The 23347-nt window shown below is 44.7% G+C and overlaps 1 protein-coding gene across 1 annotated transcript in view; it reads left to right on the forward strand.

Moving 5' to 3' along the window:
• Window positions 1-20148, forward strand: part of LOC137434266 (uncharacterized) — a 39237-nt gene extending 19089 nt beyond the window's left edge. Inside the window, exon 5 of the mRNA XM_068127111.2 lies at window positions 18531-20148. Within this exon, the coding sequence (XP_067983212.2) occupies window positions 18531-19336 (806 nt within the window). The 3' untranslated portion in view covers window positions 19337-20148. The remainder of the gene's footprint in view (window positions 1-18530) is intronic.
• The last annotated feature ends 3199 nt before the right edge of the window (window positions 20149-23347 follow it).

Consider the following 23347-nt stretch of genomic DNA (forward strand, 5'->3'; position numbering starts at 1 on the left):
CAGCATGCCAAATTTCAGCTTTCCACACCACCCAGAAGGTACCGAACATTAATATCATTCAGACCAGGTCATTCTACTCTGGACATGCTGCTTCTGCTGTCTCAACAATGGATGGGGATCCTCAATGCCAAACAGGAAATCAGAGCCGTCTCCCTTGACATATCACATGCCTTCGATACAGTCTGGCACCCAGCTCTGCTCACCAAACTCTCCTCCTATGGTATCCATGGAAATCTCCACGCATGGCTTGCGGGCTTCTTCTCTGGTCGTAGTCAACGTGTGGCCCTGAATGGATTTCACTCATCTCCCCGTCCTGTTCAGGCTGGAGTTCCCCAAGGCAGTGTTCTGGGCCCTGTGATTTTTCTGGTCTTCATCAATGATCTCTCCGACTCTCTGGAAAATCCTCTCTATCTCTTTGCTGATGACTCCATTCTCTGCCGCTCCATTCCTCATCCCTCAGATCGGCAGTCTGCAGCCTCCTCACTCTCTGCAGACCTGGACAAAATCAGACTGGTCAAACAAGTGGAACATGTCTTTCAATCCTGACAAATCTCACACTCTTACTTTGTCTCTCCGAAAAGACCGACTGGACAACCCTCCCATCTACTTTCTCAACAATCCTCTCCAAGAAGTTCTGTCGCTCAAGCTTTTGGGTCTCACTATCTGCCATGATGGTTCCTGGGAAAACCACATTTCCAAGCTGGCCTCCAAAGCCAGTCGCCGACTCGGCATCCTCCGTCGTGCGAAGTCCTTCCTCGGCACACCTGAGCTCCTCACCACATACAAGGCTTTCATCCGCAGCTCAATGGAATACTGTTCTCTCCTCTGGGCCGGTGCTCCTGCCTCACACCTAGCTCGGCTTCACGCTGTTGAAACCAAAGCTTTCAGATTCATTGGAATCTCCCGTGATGAAGCCAACTCCGAGGGCCTTTCACTCACACACCGCAGGCAGGTTGGTGGTCTTTCTCTTCTACCGACTCCTCTCCGGCCTTGCTCCCCCAGCTCTCTGTGCTCTGTCCCCCAAATATTCCGGCAGGTCACACAAGATCTGCCAGCAACCCTCTTATGGTTAAACTGCCAAAATCAAGACTCTCTGCTCACCATCACTCTTTCATTCCTCTTTTCTCCCGCCTCTGGAACAAACTCCCCCACTCTCTTCAATCCCAGTCCTCCCTCCAGGTCTTCAAAACAGCTGTTCACCACCATCTCTTATCTTCACCCATCCAAAACCTTGATCTTTTCTATCCCTGCTAATTCACCCCAGATCCACTTTTTCGAAATACCGACTTCTTTCCTGGAAGTCCTTGCAGTGTCCATGTGTTTTATACCTCTCCCACCTCCCCCAAAGCCCTCTCCCTCCCACAGATCTCTCGATGTCCCGGCTCTCAAATGTTGCATTTGTGTCCTTCCCCCCCCCCCTCTCCCCACCTTGTCTACCGGTCCCCTTATTATATGTTTTATGTGTTTGTTTGACTTTGCAACCTTACCCCTGCCCGTGATTCCTTGCCAACTTTATCCTGCATTGATGCCTTGACCTGCTCCGTTAACATCTCACTTACCTGCTCTGCATCCTTGCCCCTGCCCGTGATTCCTTGCCAACTTTACCCTGCATTGATGCCTTGACCTGCTCTTTCACGAGCCTCGATCTTGTATACAACAAAAAAAATAAAAAAAATTCGTCAGTGGTTTGAATGATGTGTATATATATATATACGTATATGTATGTATATATGTATATATATATATATATATGTATATATATATACAGTGGTACCTCGGCTTACGAGTTTAATCCGTTCCGTGACGGAGCTCGTAAGCCAAATCGCTCGTAAGTCAAAGCAAATTTTCCCATTCAAATGCATTGAAATGCTATTAATCCGTTCCAGCCTCAAAAAAAAAACACCAATTTTTTTTGTTAGGTGCTTTTAAATAACAAAAATGTACTTTATAAATAACAAATAATGTATAAACAAGCACGACCTCGTATATATACTGTACATAATACAAGAGAATGTAAAGAAATAAACTGGTTTTATTAAGCAGAGGAGAAGAGCATGCCAGGTGAGGTGTGCGTGTTGTCGACTTGGCGAGGCAGTACGATCGTACTCCTTCTACGATATGTACGATTTTGAAGCAGAAGGAGTCCATAAAGGCTATAACGCCAGCCAAGGGCGTTACGATTATTTCAAAGCTCCGGACCTCTATCCATGAAGATATGGAGAAGTTGTTGTTTGTGTGGTTGAAGGAGAAGCAGCTCGCAGGAGATACCGTGACCGAGAGCATCATGTGTTTGAAAAGATTGAAACTCGGATATCGAGCACGGACCACGAGGTGTTTTTTCTTTTTTCTTAATCTCGGTTTCAGTGAACTTTTGCTCTGTGCTCACGTGTACTGTACCTGTACCTGTAATGGTACGTCAGAGGATGGCACCTGTTGTCATCATATTAAGTGCAAGATGTTCTGCATCGTAAGTTGGTACACCGTGGTCTTTCGGCGGTGTTTAAGCCGGCCGTCTTGGCTTCTGTCACCATTGGCATTGAGTCTTTCGATGTAGGTAGGTCGTTGTGTGCCGGTGCCTTGGCCGAATTCCTTCATTGCTGCATTGTTAGCTCACCTGGTTTTTTATACCACATCTTTGGTTATCGGACCAGCGAATGACGTCATCTCCAAAGTATGGCTTATTCTCACTTGTCTTGGACGATCTTCTACTTCTAGCCTTCCACCGTGCATTTGGTGTCCACTGTACTTACTGTACAGTGCCTGGTAAAATTGATGTAATGGGTTTTTGACCGTCAACGCCATGAACCGTCATGAACCGTCATGAACCGTCAACGCCATGAACCGCTAACACTCAAAAGCCCATTTATCGCGCCTTATAAAGCAAAACGCAAACCGAAAGCCATGCCTCTCAAGCGAGGCGTGCTTCCGTGGTCACGTGATCCACAGGTGTAGCTCATTATACCCGCACGCGCGACACGCTTTGGCGGTCACGTGACCAGCCACTCTGGAGGCGGGGATCCCCGCCGATGACGTCACCGGCTGGAGCAAGGAGATTCCTCGCTCATGTATTTCGACGATTGCGTGTTTTATATCCAAGCAGAGATGCTTTCACGGCAAGATAACCACGTGACCGGAACCGGAAGCCACAACCGGAAAATTCAAAAAAATAAATTTTTTGAGCTCGTACATCGGATCTCGGCTCGTATCCCAAAGCAACAAACCGCCCGAGCGACGGCTCGTATCCCGAAAAACTCGTACGTTGGGGCACTCGTAAGCCGAGGTACCACTGTATATATATGTATATATATATATATATATATATATATATATATATATATATATGTCATATATATATGTCAAGAAACAACTCTTGGCTCTTAAAAGAAGTTCCACCAACAGCCTGAGAATGACGATCTTTATTAATACCAACTTATACAGATCCGGAGGAAGCGAACTTTCTACAGCACGACTTGCCCTCATGCCACGTTCAGCCCTTCCTAAAAATGCATTGATTCACAGTTCACTTAAATAGGAACACGCTTATCAGAAAATAACCGAGAGAACAAAGGAACTGGCGAGAGTTCCTCCCACCGTTATCCCTAGCCCCCACCGTTATCCGCTCTGTCATTCGGGGGAGTGCAGCACGCACCTTATCATTCGGACCAGATGTAGTTTCAAAGCTCTGAGGTGACAGAAAATGTAACTCACAGAGAGAAGAGTGCATGCTTGGCCCAGATAAGACCATTATTCAAAGGTTTATGTATACAATCCGAGCATTTTACATGAAGCTACACATTCCAAGCGCCTTCCATCCGCGGCTCGAGGCGCCGTCTGCGGACCGAATGGAGAGAGTTTATGACCGGGCTTATCTTGCATCGAGAGGGCACACGGAGGACGAGCCATCCGTCCAGCACGAAATGCATCGAGTACTTTCCCATTTATCCACAGCAAAGCGAAAACCCCTTTATTTACTTATGAAAAACATTAAGCAACATTTTAAATCATAACATATTATTCGACCGACGTCTTATACAGAATTCTAAGCAATAACGAATCTACGACTTGACATTCCTTCCTCTTGTCTCGTCGAGACAAAGTATCTTAAGAGACAACGTGCCACATCGGGCTTTATTGAAAAATAATTGTGTAATGCGGGTATCTCCCAAGGGCATATCGTGCGCCCAAAGCGCCTCGCCCGTGCATTTGGCGAGCGTGTCGTGCGGTGCGTGCTTGGAACCTGAGGGCTCAGAACATGAAAGTCCATTAACGTTTCGGATCCACAACGAAGGCGTCTGGTCCAGATGAGGTTCTGCCCCGCCAGAGGGCCAGCAACCTCCCCTGCGGAACTTGCTCCCCCCACCCTTTGCAGACGCGGTCCTTGCAGATCTTCGAAGTTAATCAACGATCATGCCCATGAGGTCCCTCACGTGCTGCTGTTCTGGGGAATACATAATATTGTCAGTATCTTGTGTCTCAATTTCCTGGTCAGGGTACAGAGCGTAAAAATCCGATTCACTTGAAGCATTTGAACTTAAAACATATGAAGCAAAGAGAGGAACTTCCTTTATGTCAAAGTCTCCCATGGGCGCCTGGTCGGCTTGCGGGTCTAGGATATCCACGTCGGGTCCCTCGACCGCCAGGCCCAGCGTCGCAATCAGATCCATAGTTGGGTCGGAAGGGGGCGTACAGCTGTCAGCTTGTAATACATAAGCAGCGTTAGCCAGTACACGCAAGGGGTTTATAGCACAAGTATCACAGTCATCACAGACACCGTTACAGGCAGCAGCCAGTTCCCACATGGGATCCACACAAGTATCACAGTCGTCACAAAATTCAATGCAATTTTCTGGAGCGCTGGTCGCAACTGCCTTGTTGAAGGACCCATTCAGGTCGACGGCCTCTGTGGTCAGAACCATAGTCGTTGTCGGCGGCTTCTTCACTTTCCATCCTGTAAAATACTTTCTCATACAGAGGAGGACTAGAGATTTCATTAGTGCCCCCCAAATTACTACCCCGATTATCACAGCCAGTGCGGTCAATAACCACTTCACTATGGTGCCCGTCCATCCCCGGAACCAGTCCGTGAGCCAGCTAAATGTATAAGAATTTTCGCGCGCGATCCGATCGATCGTCAGGGCGTGGCTAGTTTCCCTTAGTCTCACTATTGCGGCTGACACTCCTTCAGATGGATCGGGTATGTAAGTGCAACATTTTCCCTCTATTATTCCGCATACCCCTCCTTTCTCTGCCAAGAGCATGTCCAAAGCCACCCGATTCTGCATCACCATTGTACGCATGTGAATCACCGTATCCAATAGTATGTCATGAGCCGTAGCGGTGTCGTTTGCCACCTTTTCTAGGGCCAAAGCCAATTTATCTATCCGGAAACTATCCATGACTGTGCCCGCTCCTGGGAAGAAGAAACCAAACACCTTTTCCCATAGGCTCCCGTGTAGTTTAGTGGTTCCATCTTCGTTCATGACTGACCTCTTATAACGCCTGTCCAAGGACTTTGGGTCTAGCTCATCCAGTATCTCAACGTCGGGAAGGACTGAACCCAGATAACATGTGCCCCCCCAATTATTTGGTAAATAGGGGTAAGCCTTGTCGCCGCATATAAACATTGTCCCATGGGGTGGGACCAGGTGGGTGGATAAGCACCGGAGTCCCTTTACCACCCCATTAATCCTACTAACCCCCCTAGAGAATGTTATAGCCGTTATGTTGTGGTTGTGTTTATCTTGCAGTACTATTCGTAATGTAATCCCTGAGCTCCCTTGTCCCAGCTTCCCGGGGAGAGTGTAGGCGCATTCTGATTCTCCCATACGCAAGTGGCCGGAACCCTGGAGGCAGACCCTCCCTTTCTGTGGTTTGACCCAGACGGGGGCAGGCCTCTCGGCCACATGGGCAATCATTGACGGGCGATAATTAAATTGTCGATTGCAACTCTTGCCGTTGTCAACCCCTTCTCTTTCCAGCGTGGTGACTAAACATGGGGAATCGATAGGTTGTGAGCAGAGGTCATTGAGGGACAGAGGTAGCACTATCATGTGTATTCCTGTGGTGCCTGCTTGGGGAAAGTGCATGCACGACCAGCAGTGTGTCCTATTTTGAATTGTTGCCACCTCCCTGGCCACTTTCCAATATGTGTTTTCCCCCCTCTTTGGGGCCTTATCCTGGGGGTGTGGCGTGAGTATGTATTCGATGCATGGTGTGTGTTTAGTTTCGCCACTGGCCGCTCCTGGGGTCCAGACGCTGCACCGGACCTGCATAGTCATGCCTTTCTCTAGGCGCGTGCGTGTTTGTAGCTTAAAATCAGGGGTTCCCCATTTGTATCCTGGTTGGGCCAAGGTCTCAATGCTAGCTTGCCCGTTTTCCCGGAACTCTCGTTGCTTTTGTAGTACAATGCCAACGCGTCCAGGCCCTGCCGACAGTGCTAGCCATTTTACGCTTACCCAATTTGTGTGCAGGGCTTTCTGTTCGAAACATGGTAGTGATACTCTTTGTCCCCATGTTACGGTGAGGTGTCGGGTTTCGTTTTCGCATCTATTGAAATCGGAGCTTCCCCTAGCTGCTGTCGCTATCAATAGTATTGTACCTATGATTAGGCCCATCCTTACTGTGGTTGCTGTGGTGTAGTGTCTGGTGCTTGTATGGCCAACTTACAGTGCGTGGCGTGGATCCACGAGGTCTTGCCCTCGCAAAAGACTGCCGTTGGTGTAGTCAGCAACACCTGGACTGGTCCCTTCCACCTTGGTTCCAAGGCGTTCTTGCAGGTGAAGTGCTCCACGAACACCTGGTCTTTTTCCTCTGGTGGAACACCTGGTCCACAAGCCTCCTGGGAACACCTGGTCTACAGGTCTCCAATTCATAGATTCAATTCATTCAATTCATAGTTTCATAGAACACCTTGTCTCCAATTTCCTAATCCACTTTTTCCAAGTGGATCCAATTTTATCCAATATTCAATTTTTTAATTCAATCCCATTTAATCCAGTCCAATTCAAATTAAATTCAATCCTTCTCTCAGCATCCCATTACCTGTTTCCAACATCAATAAAAATAAAAAATAAAAATAAACGAAAATTACTTCAGCTAGAGTTTCAACTAGAATTACCACAAACAAACCACCATTAACCTCCATTAACACAAACAAACCACCATTAACCTCCATTAACACAAACAAACCACCATTAACCTCCATGAACCTCCCCCTATTATTTATTTATTTTCACGAATAAACAAATAATAGAAATAACCTGGTCTAATTCCAATTCCAATTATGGTCCGTTCTGGTGTCTGGTCACACACAATGTTTTTCTCACCCACTGTGATTCGCTCAAAATAGATTCTCACTGTTGTTATGTCTGAAAATGCGTCTCATGAAAACCCATTCAAGAATCCGGTGTAACAGACAGACAAACACATAGACACGCCGAAGACCCCAGGGTACCCATCAAACTAGCTTGTCCCCAGATCCACAACACAGCGAAACATGTAACTTTACTAAAGTAATCACTTACTCATAACTAATACTCATAATAACTCATAATTACTTATGTAATTACTCATGCCAATACTTACTCAAAATAATGTAATATCCCAATCTTCACCCCCTATGCAAATCGAAGCACCCCGGACAATCCACAACCAATATCAACCACTGTAGCCGCCTTCCCGACTCCAGGCAGCCACACACAGCCACATACATCTCCACCCACGTCACACAAGACAACAGCCAACGAGTGTGTCCACCACACAGAAACCTTTGGCAATGCAACAACCGAACTCCCAGACAACCAACAACAAAACCCAATCCATCTCCATGGCTCATCAAGCAGTTCCAACTTAATCCAGCTTCACATACCGATTTCCCCAAAAAACTCGTGAAACTTCACCCCCATTCTGGAAAAACCCTGGACTCAACCCTGACACCCTAAATAACTTCAGACCCATCTCCAACTTACCCTTTCTGTCAAAAGTTTTGGAACGTGCTGTGGCCACTCAACTCAAACATCACCACTCTGCCAATAACCTGTATGAAACATCCCAATCCGGATTCTGCTCCAGCCACAGTACTGAAACTGCTCTCCTCAAAATCACCAGCGACCTTTTCTCTCCTCTGACGCCGGCAACCTCAACATTCTCATCCTCCTCACCTCAACGCCGCCTTTGATATCATCAATCACACCATCCTCCTCACCCTGCTTAGACCAGCTTGTGCCTATTAAACCCAAATCAGTTCACTCCCAAGCCTACAAGGACCACCTACAGCACTGCAAAGATGCCCTCTACTCCGCCTACTACTCTCAAATTATCCACTCTGGCTCCGGAATCCCAAAAGCACTCTTCTCTACAATAAACAAACTAAATAAACAAACTTTACACCGTGAACAAACTCCTCAGCGCCCTGGATACCACCACCTGTCATTCAGAGTAGACAACAGCATCTCCTTCCTTCCATTCATCCAAAGCAAAATTGACAGCATCTACAACAGCTTAATCACCACAATTCGCTCTATCCTGACAAACTGCATCACTGAAATAAAATTCTGGCTTCAAATCAACTTCCTCGAACTTAACTATGATAAATCTAAATTAATCTTCGTTTGCCCAAAACCACTCACCAAATCCACCCATAACTTTGCCCCCAACATCGATGGTTTCCCAGTATCCACCTTCCCTCGCATCCGGAATCTTGGCATCCTCATTGACCAAAACCCTCTCCTTTGAAAAATACACTAAACAGATCATAAAGACAGCCTTCTTTCACCTTAAAACATCGCCCGTCTCTGTCCATCCCTTTCCTTTCTGGTTCAAGATTACTCATTTTATTCAATTAATTGGAGCACGATGCATTTTTTTTTTTTTTTTTTTTTTTTTTTTTTTTTATGAATTGTGATAAACTGATCATTTGAACACAAATTGAACAAAATTAATCGAACAAAACACTTCCATTAACTCGACATTCTTTTCACAGCACAAAGTTCACTTGAACATCCTTTTCCTGGATACTCCCTCTTTATTTTTATTTTTATTTTTATTATTTTTTACAATAAAAATAACCTAGTTTTATCATCACATTTACAATTTTCATATTTCCACTCTCACCAGTGAATACAAATGGCACCGGTATGTAGATGTCACACGTTATCAAAATGTATGGTGTTGGGATATATATCATCCACTGGATCGTAATTTCAACCATGCTTCTCCACTTGCAACCCAAATATTTTCCATAAAATAAATAAAATGAATTTTATGAATCTTCTCATTATTCGAAAGTTTACAAAATGTCCCAAATCTGTATATTATTTTCTACTGTGGTTATATTAAGCCATTATTTTACAAAATCCAACTTTCAATAAACTGAAAATTGCTTTGCTGGACCCATGCAAGATTCATCACAAATTTTGCAAACTTCCCAAAGACATATCTTTCATTGCTTTTGAATTTGTGAACACACACGTTTCGTACTTCCACTCCATGTCAGGAACCATTTAGAATGGTGGAAATGAATTTCATAATAGACTTACCTCAGCCTCTAAAAGTATTTCCTACAATTTTCACGATTTAGAGGTCGAAATAGCAAACCAGTCCTTTTTGGGGCTAAAACTATCCTCAAATTCATTACATTTATACCCTCCTTTCTATTAATATCAACCATTTTCTCTCGCCATGGAATAGTCCACCACTCATATAAATTAATCATAAGAGTTCTGCGAAACATCTCCATCTTTAAAACTTAGCCAACCATTTTTAAACCACATGTTTTCCCCCCAAAAAACAAGTCACATTCTTTGTATATTGCCAACATTGTTCATCGTTTAAGTATCATCCAGAACTAAATTTTTATAAACCATCAACTTGTAGGTGCATTTATTTATATCCCATTAACCCAAGAACTCTCAATTGCTTGGTTATATTTTAGTAATGTCATATATCCATATTTCTTTTCCAAAATGTTCCTGATATACACATTAATCCCATCTGTCTTTGTTTACTAAACATACCATCCCACTGAGGCAGCTGCACCGTCACTTTACATAAACCCATGCTTTATATACATTTGTTTGCGTCGGTCACAATCCGCGTGGATTGTATCTGTCAGCCCGTCTGCAAACATCAATCACGTCGAATGTATTTCACACATATCAATTCTCATTTACCCATGACTTACACACCATTTTCAAAGCACACCATTTTCACCATTACTGTTGAAACCACTCTTCCTATGACAATTCAAGACACGCACGCAATTACTTACAACAATGCAACCAATGCCGTGCAAACAATTCCACGAATCGCAAATCTATGACCAATAATATACATACCAGAACCAGTAAATCGCATAACCAAAACGCAAACTGTAAACCCAACCAGAATTTGTACATTTCCAGATCAACTCAAATCAAGAAATCAACACAAATCCTTATTACCTCCAATCAACTCAAAATTAAATCAAACAATTCAAAACCAGATCGGATCAGCGATCAGAAATCACTTTCCAATCAACACATTCCAAGCAACAATTCATTCAAAGCCACAATTATTTCAACACCAATGTACCAGATAAATCATACCAGATAAATCAACTCAGGGAAAATGCAATTTACCATGCACACAACACGATTTTATGCCCTTTAGCAGTTCACTGACACCAAGTCCAGCTCGATATCAGCAACCAAGCTTAAAAACACAACTCTCACCTTACTGTGACAAATAAGCAACCAACCTACTTCACACTAAAACAAATAACTTTTCATCACCCCAAATATCCTCCATTTACCATGACTATCCCCATTGCTCGATCACACACGTCACTGTGCTCGGCCCGGTTAAAGTTAAATTAAACTCAAGCGTACTGTACCTGACGCTTCCGGTCGGCACCGGAAGTCTGTTTATTTCTTGAGACCCCTGAATCGGGACATCAACGACAATTACAACGACAAACAGAACTCGATATTCTCTGTTCACTAATTACGTACATGATTTCAGTTTTACCCACAATATAATGTCCCGATATTCTCCAGATTTAAGTCCTATATATCCTGCCGTTAAAGCAACACCCTGTAGACTGACTCCGCCTGTCGTTCTTCCAAGGTTAGTGAATTACCTCTGACCTTTCCCTTGCATATCTCGAACAAAGGTCAACTAAACTTTAAAAGGTCAAACTTCGAATTGGGGTAACCAGCGCTTTATTATTCCGCAACTAATATAATTACAAGTCCGGCGACATTCCCTGCAAGAACTCCACATCCAGACAGACAGATGATCATTATTGTGGCTCCACATTGCAAAATGCTAACATCCTACGAATCCAACAACCGTCACAATCCGCCCAGGAACTTCCAGGCGTGCTCTACAATGCAGCACCTCTCTACCTGGTGCACACCTTTCGCACATCCCTCCTCGTTCGCACAACGCTTCATCAACACACCTTTTCGCGCCCACACCTTGGCACAAGCCACACCACATACCGACAGTTGAAACCTCGATATTCCTCCTTCCTCGGATAAGCGTTCTGTTGAAAACGTGACATTTCTGCTCAAATTATTGAATTTCCAAATACTCTCCCTGCAGCGCCCGTGAGGCAGCTTGTCCCACATTATCTGCCCCCAGACCCATATGCGTTTTAATAACAACCTTACCAGCATCGCTCGCCAGCAAACCCTTTGTCCGGCGCATCGATCAACACAAATGCATCGATGCATCTTCCAGCCGCCACTCCGCACTGTACCTCACTTACTGTATGAACAAGACTTCCTGTTGGAACTTGTCACCGGAAATTAATTACTCTGTCTTGAAATCGTTTATTTTAGCGTTTAGAAAATCATTTTAGAAATCGAATTTTAGTTTAGAAATCGTTTCTTCCCCTTATATAAATCCATCTTAAATAACGTATTCCTTCTGTGACATTGCATGGCATGTATGTCGCAGGCGCTCACTATTCCGACATGGCTCGTCTGACATGAACGTCCGACATCCAGCGTCCGACATTCAGCAAAGTCGCAATGACCCACAACCCCAACGCATTTGGGCACACATCCTTTCTGAGAGTGGGCAAGTTATTACCGGCATTCTGCGCAAATCCCATGCTCCAAACCCAATTCAACAAACTCAGCAACAACTGCCCAAACCCGAGAGCCCCTCATACAGCGCACACATGACTCGCGGCTCGCTCGGCTCCTGCCCGAACGCACAATATCCTCGGATAGACGCTAAAATTCACAATACACACGACAAAAGTCCGATTTAAATTCAGAGATCGCCGATCGACCTGGCACAACCAACTCAACGCGGCGACGCCACGCCGCCCCCTGTCCCGGCGCGCATCCTCGTGCCTCCACACGAATCACAATACACAATATCTGCCAATCACATAATTCCTGCCATTAAATTCAAGAAACCCTTTGCCAACCATTCACGGACCTCCCACCGTGCGGGGCACATCCTTTTTGAGTAGGCAGGTTATCGCCTGCTCTCCGAGCAAACTCCGCACCCCAAACTCAACTTCTGAATTCAGTTGAATTGACTGAACTCTTCAATCCGCCATTGAATGAACTCCTCAATTCAAGTCAAACACACATTTCGATTCTAATTCTGAATTTAGTTCAACAAAGTCCAAATTTCTGCCCGACTGCCGCTCGAAAGGCAAAGGCAGCCCATCTTGTAACCATCTCCAAGAAACCACTTCTTATCAACGTTCCTCCGAGTGCTTTCCTGACCCGATCTACATCAAATCGCTCCCAAACACTCCCAAACAACTGAAAATCCGGACTCAGTCAAGGACCTCACCTGGTCCCTCGGATAGACGCTAGAATCGACATTCCCGGCCTGAATTTCCCGCACATCAAGCAGACCACTTACAAGTTTCACACCGAAACCCTCTGCTTTGCATATGTCATACAGACAAATACCTTGGCCAGATACACACGTCAATTAATATCCCAATATACATTCATTCCTCAGTCATATACCAGTGAGTCTCCCAGACTTCGCGCGAAAATCAGATCGACTCAAATCATGCCTTTCTCCAGCCACTCCCATGTACAATCTTTGCTCATTCATGTTACGTCTCTCATTCAAGGAAAAGGATTTTCTCTTGGGACGGGTTGGACGGGGTGGGTTGAGGTGAAAAAGGGAAGGCAGGGTGGGGGGTGTTGGGGTGTTGCCTAGAGCCCCGGGACTGAGCTCAGGTCTTGGGGGGGTGGGGGGTGTTGCCTAGAGCCCCGGGACTGAGCTCAGGTCTTGGGGGGGTGGGGGGTCTTGGTCTGGCATCTGGTCCAGCGGCATCAACCGCTGATTTACTTGCTTAACTGCTTACTTAATTGTCCTCTGTCCTTGTAGCTTCAATAACCATAGCTGCAATGCTTAAAATTTCAATATTTCAACAACCACTTCTGTCTTTCCTACCTGTGGTCACCTGGTCTTGGTTTGTTTCCATCTGGACCTACAGCTTAGTCTCGAGCTTCCTGGCTTGACCTCGTAGTTGTCACTACCTTCTTGTCAAGCTTACCTGGTACCTGCGCATTTCCCTTTTCCTGGCCATGTCCCTTTGGCCCTCTAAGTTAGCCACAGCCCCCTTTCCCTGGCATGCAATGGCATACCCCATCTTGTCTCTGGGCTGTTCCTTCCTGGAAAGTTCTCGGCCACTTGGCTTCAACCTATATGGCTGTCCGACCTCACTTTCCCCTCCTGGTGCTAACTGTAACGTTAAGCTTACTGTTAAATCCTTACTGATATCCTGCGCAAAATCTATCCTTAGCTTTACCCTTAATGTTTATCTTGGCTTTAACAAGACACGTCATTCTGTTTACCTTTTCTGTCCGGAGTGCAGGCAATACAGGTGACAGGGGAGACGAACTGTGCCTGTTCGAGGAGGGGGGTACGAATTTGGATTGCCCTCTGATAAAAAAAACAATGCTCACCTTAAACAAATCAGCGTACCGGCGTCCCGGCCTCAGGCAGCCCCCCTCGGGTCGTTCAGGATTCGCCTCGACTGTCACTGTCTTGCTGCACCCCACTCCTGGTACCAAATTGTCAAGAAACAACTCTTGGCTCTTAAAAGAAGTTCCACCAACAGCCTGAGAATGACGATCTTTATTAATACCAACTTATACAGATCCGGAGGAAGCGAACTTTCTACAGCACGACTTGCCCTCATGCCACGTTCAGCCCTTCCTAAAAATGCATTGATTCACAGTTCACTTAAATAGGAACACGCTTATCAGAAAATCTCCGAGAGAACAAAGGAACTGGCGAGAGTTCCTCCCACCGTTATCCCTAGCCCCCACCGTTATCCGCTCTGTCATTCGGGGGAGTGCAGCACGCACCTTATCATTCGGACCAGATGTAGTTTCAAAGCTCTGAGGTGACAGAAAATGTAACTCACAGAGAGAAGAGTGCATGCTTGGCCCAGATAAGACCATTATTCAAAGGTTTATGTATACAATCCGAGCATTTTACATGAAGCTACACATTCCAAGCGCCTTCCATCCGCGGCTCGAGGCGCCGTCTGCGGACCGAATGGAGAGAGTTTATGACCGGGCTTATCTTGCATCGAGAGGGCACACGGAGGACGAGCCATCCGTCCAGCACGAAATGCATCGAGTACTTTCCCATTTATCCACAGCAAAGCGAAAACCCCTTTATTTACTTATGAAAAACATTAAGCAACATTTTAAATCATAACATATTATTCGACCGACGTCTTATACAGAATTCTAAGCAATAACGAATCTACGACTTGACATGTATATATATATATATATGTATATATATATATATATATATATATATATATATGTATATATATATATATATATATATATATATATATATATATATATATATATATATATATATATATATATATATATATATATATATATTGTTGTGGTTTTGAGTTTGTACAGTGAGTTTAATAAAGGTTAAAATTTCCCCCTCATAGTTAATCACACAAGCAACATGTTGCCTCGCGATAGAATAGTTATGTCTTAGTATTTGTAAGCTTAGTTCTTTTCCATTCTTAGTTCTGCGTTGAGTAGAGCCAGGAGAATAGGCCCTACTTCTACCGAATTTCCAGCTACCCGAGCCTCATGACCCTTTGCGCTAACGTTGGTTAATTTTGGGCGAGTTAACACGAGGCAGGCTCGGAAGGTCGGGGCGGAGCCGAGGCGGAGCGGCAGAAGCGTTGACGATAAGCATGAGCCGCCAATCAGGGCTCAGAGGTGGTGGTGGTGGTGGTGGTGGCGTTGCGTCACAGGGCATGGTGAGAAGGTTCAAGGGGGTTCGAGAAGGTTCGGGGGCGTAGCTATAGAACAGCCCCTGAGAGGACTCGCGCGAAAAGGACTGAAGCAAAGGAGTGAGGTCGTGCGAAGTCGCGCGAGTGAGGAAAACGGCTGTGTAATCGCCAGCCGCGCTGAGAGTCCCGCCCTTTGCCGTTCCACCTCATTATCTGCTTTGATCGGGAGACGCGCTACGAGGTTCCTGCCATCGCCTGCTGCCATCTTCGCGGGACGTGCTGGGACCGTGGAGAGCCGGACGGGGGCCGTCTCTGGACGACCACGTCGACGCGTTGGCTGAACATCTACCCATCTACCCACTTGATAGGACTAGCGCGGGAACACTGATGAGCGAAGGTCTCACGAGAGAAGGACTCGTTGAAGAGAACTCGCGCACACTAACCAGCTTGGAGGGATCGAGGAAGAGGAGTTGTGAGCGTCCGAGAACTGTACAAGATACGCGGGCGAAGCCCGACGCGCATGAACCAAAAGACGCGCTATTAATACGTGACGCTCGATTGAGTTTGAGGCCGATCGCTATACAGTGCATTAAGTCGCGCGAGTGAGGAAAACGGCTGTGTAATCGCCAGCCGCGCTGAGAGTCCGCCCTTTGCCGTTCCACCTCATTATCTGCTTTGATCGGGAGACGCGCTACGAGGTTCCTGCCATCGCCTGCTGCCATCTTCGCGGGACGTGCTGGGACCGTGGAGAGCCGGACGGGGGCCGTCTCTGGACGACCACGTCGACGCGTTGGCTGAACATCTACCCATCTGCAATTCCCTTTGTGAGTGTGACGGGCCCGAGTCCAGGGAATAAGATAAGATTGACTAAGGCTGCTCTGTGTCTCTGCGTCCCCGATCATTGTATATACGTGTGGGAATAATTAAACCTGTGTTCTTCCTTTCTTCCATTCGATCGTTTCTGTGGTTTCTTCATTGGCTAAGCGTGGTACAAATAGGATCGCTCAAATCGGGTTCCACTAACTAATACTGCATGGACCACGTGGTACTCAATCCGCTCGGCATACTCAAACCACACGTGGCTCGTGCGAGGCTTGCTTCCTCGCTTCCAGGGCGGCGCAGGGAATTAGGTACGAGCGAGAATTGGTCCCGAGACCCTACTCTGCGTTTGTCCGGAAGGGACGTATCAAGCCTCGGTTCCGCCAAGCCCAGCAAGAACAAGGGGATTAATCACCCCTTGGTAAGGGGAAGAAGGGCGGCGTAGAACCGTAACAATATATATACACACACTAGTGGGGTATGCTGCTTCTTTCATATATGGATAGTAAATAGAAGTTTTATGGTTATAGGCAAGCATCACTGACCTGCTGTGAGATATTGATTGAGGTTTATTTCTTTGTTTTACGTAAACTTTCATTGAGATATTTATTTCGGTTTACAGTTTTAGAAATTGCAATTTTCAAATGCTAAATATCGATTGAGGTTTTTTATGCCTCTGCACCCGAAGGTGGACGGAGGAATTATGTTTTCGGGTTGTCCATCCGTCCATATGGGCTAAACCTCGGTTTTTCTCAGCAACCACATGTCCAATTGAGACAAAACTTTCAGGGTCGGAGTGACACCCATGCAGAATGTTTTTATGACAATTGTTACGTCATCGGTCATGTGGTATGCCTGCCATCTTGGATTAAACGCTAATAATTAAAACAAAAATTCTCGGAAACCGCTGAATGGAAAACTTTGAAACTTGCCACATTGTCGAGTACTCCCAATGGGGAACAAACGCATGAAATTATATCAGAGGTGAGTGGTATACCAGCCAAAAATGTTTTAATCGAATTCCTTATCCTAAAAATCTGAAATTGCATGCACATGATCTATGACCCATTTGTATTGAAATATTACATTTATGACATCATAGGTCACATGGTTTGGCAGCCAATTTGGATTTAACCTAAAACCTTTAAAAAGGCATCTTCTCCCAAACCACGAAATAGATTGACTCGAAACTTCACGTGTCATTGATTAGGCATGGCAATTAAAATATGATCACGAAAACATCATTGGTCACATGGTGTGGCAGTCATATTGGATTGAAGGAAAATATTAAATAATTATATCTCTGAAACGGCTTACCCCATCGATGCAAAATTTTACAAATATCATCTAACACCACTGTTGCATGTAGTTTGAAAATGATATCGTAGGTCACGTGGTTTGGCAGCCATCTTGGATAGAAAAACGAACCTTACCCAATCAACACGAAACTTCACAAATGTGATCCGCTTCCCATACATATGCAGAGTGTACATTTTAAAGGTCATATGTCACGTGGTATGGCAGCCATATTAGCCTGAAAGCCGATATTTAAAAAAATCCCTTCTCTGAAACCGCTTCACCGATTGATGTGAAACCTGTCATGGCTGGTGAAAATGTGATACTTGAAAACAGCTGAAGGGATTTAAATCAACCTTGTTTATTTTTAGGACAGTGAACGAGGGCATCTACCCGGTGTGGGACTATGCGGAGGCATATTGGCGACGGTCGCATTGCTCACTATCTTCTTTGTTTTTTTTAATGTAAATTTTCATTTATGGACACTTTTTTTTTTTTTTTTTTTACGGACATTATTGTCATGTTTATTTCACAGTTTACAGTTGAAGAAATCACAATTTTCAAACGCTAGATATTGATTTGGTTTATTTTTCTTTTACCTCCGCCACCAAAGGTGGATGGAGGTTGTTTTCACCCGTCTGTCTGTGAACAAGATATCTAACAAAGTTGTGGACGGATTCGGACGAAATTTGGCGGAGAGCTAGTGTATGTGACAAGGACGAAATTATTCGATTTTGGTGAAGATCTCAATATGGATTCGGATACGAGAATTATTTCATTTTTAAGTGATTCTTCACCATTGAGGGATCCGGCAAAAAACTATATAAAATATTTTTAAAAGTTATGGATGACTTATGACTAAAGTAAGTGGATGAGTTGGTTCGGTGACGAGAACAAGCCCATTAGATTTTGGTTCAGGTCCGAATGCAGATCCGGCCTATCATTGGGATATAAAACAAACTGTTCAATCTGGCGGAGGTATGCGCTCTACCGAGTGCCGTTCTCTTTTACATACTGTAAGCGTTTACGTTTTGTTTGTTTTTAACGTAAATTTTCATTTACTGATGGTTTCCGATGGTTCTGTGTTTGTATTTGCATTTTTTTGTAGGCTGCTTTGTAACATAAATTACTTTTGCATTATAATGTTATATGCATTTTCTTTTTACAGAGAGATCATCGTTGTATATCAGGCAGTTTTCCTGCTCCAGATGTTCACAGTCGTTTTTGAACGAGGATACATTGAAACTGCACATGGAGAAACACCCACAAGATTCTCGGCATAAAAAGCACAAATGCAGCCACTGCCCTTACAGTTGTCATTGCAAAAGCAAGCTAGAAGCACACATGCGTGTCCACACTGGGGAGAAGCCCTTTAAATGCTCTGTCTGTGGCAAAGCGTTTGCACAGCTGCATCATTTACAAAATCACATGAGAGTCCACACGGGGGAAAAACCTTACAAATGCACCGTTTGTGAGAAGGACTTTGTGCAGTCATACGAACTTCGGATACACATGAGGGTGCATACAGGAGATCAAAACAAGCGGCCGTACAAGTGCACCGTCTGCGGGAAGGCGTATGAAAAGTCGTACCATGTTCAAGACCACATGCGGGTGCACACGGGAGAGCGCCCTTATAAGTGTTCTGTTTGTGGGAAAACCTTTGCACAATCGAATTGTATTAGAACTCACATGATGATTCACATGGGTGAGCGTCCCTACAAATGTTCTGTCTGTGATAAGGGGTTTGTACAGTCAAATGAACTTCGAATACACATGAGAGTACACACAGGTGAGCGCCCTTACAAATGCTCCATTTGTGGGAAGGAATTCAGATGGTCAACTTGTATAAGACAACACATGAGGGTTCACTCTGGCGAGCGTCCCTACAAGTGCTCTGTTTGTGAGAAAACGTTTAAATGGCCAGCTGGCATGAGAGAACACATGAAATTGCATGCGACTGATACAAATGGTTGAGATAGATTTGTGTATACAAGATGTGATTTAGCAAAACATGAAGGCTTATGAACGCACACTATTGCCAGTTGAAGCAATGATATTTGGAAAACTTTTTTTTTTGAAAGTATTGATGAAAAACTACAATTTAGTATATGTCATGTACAGTATTAGCATATAACAAATTGTGGACCTAACATTGTGGGCCATTTATGTACATTTGCAGTATTACTTTCGATAAGGACATTTAGATGCATCATGAATAATGATAGCAATATGAAAATAGAATAGCACTCGGTAGAGGGCACACCTTTGCCAGGATGAAGAGTTTACGTTTTGTATGCATCTGGAACATTCGTCCTTGTCACACACCAAAGTCGAATGAGCTTGTTATGTACCCAACTCGATCAAGTTTTACCATAATCCATCCACAACTTTTTGAAATATCATGCTATATATCGTTTTTGTCCCAATCTCTAAATGGTGAAGAATCACTTAAATTTTCTCGTATCTGGATCTAGACCTTCACCAAAATCTAATGAATTCATCCTTGACATACACCCAACCTCTCCACCAAGTTTCTTCTGAAACTGTCCATAACTATTTTTAGATATCCCACGAAAACATAACCTCCATCAACCTTCAGTGGCAGAGGCAGCAATGCACCAATCAATAGCATGTGGCAGCATATTGTAAGGTAAACATTCAGACCAAAGAGGGTGTTTGTAATGATACAAAAGTTGCATCCCCTGTCTTACTGTGGAACACCTGCTGGTAGTCCATAGTGTAAACAGCAGCTTCATATTTAAAATAAAAAATCCTCATGAATGATAGTGGAATAGCTTGACTTAATTGGAAATATGTGGTCCCTTAAATGATTTAATTTGAACGTTAACAAGCGTTACGCCTAGGTCCCCCGTCGTTGAAGTGATGCGAGTTGACAAAGTGGAAGATGCAAGGCGGCCATCTTGGATTTTGACGTGGCGACCCAATTTTCAATAGCGTTCTTCCTTATGCCTGGATACACCCACACACCAGATTAGAAGTTGGTAGTTCGTTTATTTTTCAAGATATTTCGCTCACAAGGTTCAGACATGTATATGGTGGCGGCCATCTTGGATTTTGACGTGGCGACCCAATTTTCAATAGCGTTCTTCCTTATGCGTAGATACACCCACACACCAGATTAGAAGTTGGTGCAGTACTTCGCTTATTTTTCTAGATATTCCGCTCACAAGGTTCAGACATACATGGCGTCAGACATACATGGCGGCGGCCATCTTGAATTTTGACGTGGGTTGCACCCACACACCAAATTATAATTCGGTCCTTCGCTTACGCATGCACGTTCGCACGGAGGGGAAAACCATAGTCCACCTTTCGCTCCGCGGTGCGACGGGGGACAAAAATGCTAAAATAGTGTTGAAAACAGGAATTTATGGTCATTATCATTTGAAACTAGTATAACACGTCATATAGAAAGTAAAGTGTACATAGGTTAAAAAGAAGTGTTAATCCTTTAATATCTTTGAACTTATGTGACCATTCCAATCTTCGATTCCTACCATTCAGTCTCATGTAAACAATACACCAGGACGTGTGTAGAAGAGGATTACGTGGGGTGTGTATATACAGTGCCCTCCATAAGTATTGGAACAGTGAAGTCACATTTTAGCTCATCTGGAACGAAGTTCAGGGGAGCTTAGGCGATGGCGCGTCCTCCGTCCGTCCGTCCGTAAACACTTGCAACTTCTTCTCCGAAACCGCTGAGGGGATTGTGACAAAATTTGGCAGAAATGATATTTGTTGTGTTGTGACTAATGTTTGTTTACAGCATTTTTTAAAAAATCGGGGTTTAAGGGGATCTACCAGGGGTCAAAGTGGATCGACGTTTGACCCCCCCGCCCCTCGCCCCAAAATAGGAATTTGCTTTCTTCGAAGAAACTGCACATACAATTCCAATGAAAGTTGACCACAACATTCCATCGATCAGCCGTGATGTACCAACGTTTGTTGCCGGCATTTAAAAAAATAATCGGGATCTAAGGCGGTCTACGGCATTCCCTTCCCCCGTTCCCATAAAGTAGGTGTCTGCTCTTTTCTCTGAAACTACATACACAATTTCAATGAAACTTCACCACAACCTTAATCACCCGTGATTTACCAATGTTTGTTCAAAGCATTAGATAAATTTGTGTCTGAGGATGAAGAGTGGGTGGGAGTGGTGTGATTGCTCTCCCCAAATTAGGTATTTTTTTGTTTGTTTGTTAAAAGTCTTATTATGTTAGTATGATTCTACATGCTGCCCTGTCTTCTCGCAACCACTGAAATTGGTTTAAAATACCTTTAGTCAGCACAGTATACTGTTTATTCTACCAGGTGAGCACCAGGGGTATTGCCCCGATACAACAACAACAACAACAACATGCATTTTAAGGCCATTTTCCCTGCTAGAGCGGGGGTTAGCCTTGCGGTCCCCATGACAATCTTCTCCATTTTTGCCCTATTTTCTGCATCTCCTCTTGTTAAACCCCTTGCCTGCATTTCTTCTTCCACCATCTTTAGCCAAGTCTTTCTCGGTCTTCCCCGTCCTCTACTTCCTTCTACATTCATTTCCATCACTCTTCTCAACCAGTCACTATCATCCTTCCTCAACACATGACCAAACCATCTCAACCTGTTACTCTTCACAACATCAATCACAGGCTCTATTCCCATCATTTTTCGCAATTCATCATTTGTCTTCCTCTCTCTCAACGATACTCCGCACATCCATCGAACCATTCGCATTTCCACCCTTTCCAACTTTCGTTGCTGCTCTACGTTCATTACGCATGTCTCGCTCCCATAAATCATAACACTTCTCACACATGCAGCATACACCTTTCCCTTCAGCTTCAACGACACTCCCCTCATCATCAGCACGCTACTCAGTTCCCGAAACTTCTTCCATGCACATCTCACTCCAGCAACCGTTGCCGAGTCTGATCCACCTTCTCCATTCAGCATGTCTCCGAGGTAGCAAAATGTTTTCACACCTTCCAGCTTCACGCTGTCTCCAAGATCCAACTCAATATTTCCTTCATCTGCAGCTCCCTCTGTGCATTTGAATGTAGCTGCCACACTGGTTAATGACCCTCTCAGACCACGACATTTTTGATGAACCCACTCAGTGCACATTGTACATTGAATGGAGTTCACTCCGACACCCTTCCTGCACACAGCACAGGGCCACTTCCCAGTTCTTTCCACCTCACCACATGCTTTACCACTTGCCATCACCTTCGTCTTTCCGATATTCACCTTCAGACTTTTTGTCTCCATACATTCCTTCCACTTGTTCATCTTTTCCTTCAGTCCATCCATACTTTCCGCAATCAACACCAGATCATCTGCATACAACAACTCACACGGTAAACCCTCCTTTACGTTCTGAGCCAGCACCTCCATCACAGCTACAAATAGTAGTGGACTTAATACCGCCCCTGATGCACATCCACCTTCACCTCAAATTCACCACTGTTCCCGTCCTTCGTCCTTACAGCTGTGCACCCTCTTTTGTACATTGCCATCACTACTCTGATCAACCATTCCTCCACTCCTAACTTACTCATTGCCCATGTCAATACTTTGCGTGGAACCCTATCGAATGCTTTCTCCAGATCAACAAACCCAAGAAACAACTTCTTCCTCTTCTCCATGTACTTCTCCTGCAACTGCCTCACAATAAAAAGCGCGTCTGTCGTTCCTCTTCCTGGCATAAATCCAAACTGCATTTCGTCGATCTTCACTTTCTTCCTTATCCTCCTCTCCAACACCCTTTCCAATACCTTCATTCCATGCTCCAATAACTTTATCGCTCGGTACGAGCCACACTCTAGAGGGCCACCTTTCCCCTTGTCTAGAGGGACGAGGGTACTCAGTTCCCAATCCACTGGAATGTGGCCTTCTTTCACCGCCAGTCATTCTCTTCACACCCGAACTTCCTGCTGCCTTCAACATATCTCCCACAACTCCCGTCGGCCCTCCCGC

Source organism: Myxine glutinosa, chromosome 1, assembly GCF_964187855.1.
Source record: "Myxine glutinosa chromosome 1, kmMyxGlut1.1, whole genome shotgun sequence".
Classification (NCBI taxonomy): domain Eukaryota; kingdom Metazoa; phylum Chordata; class Myxini; order Myxiniformes; family Myxinidae; genus Myxine; species Myxine glutinosa.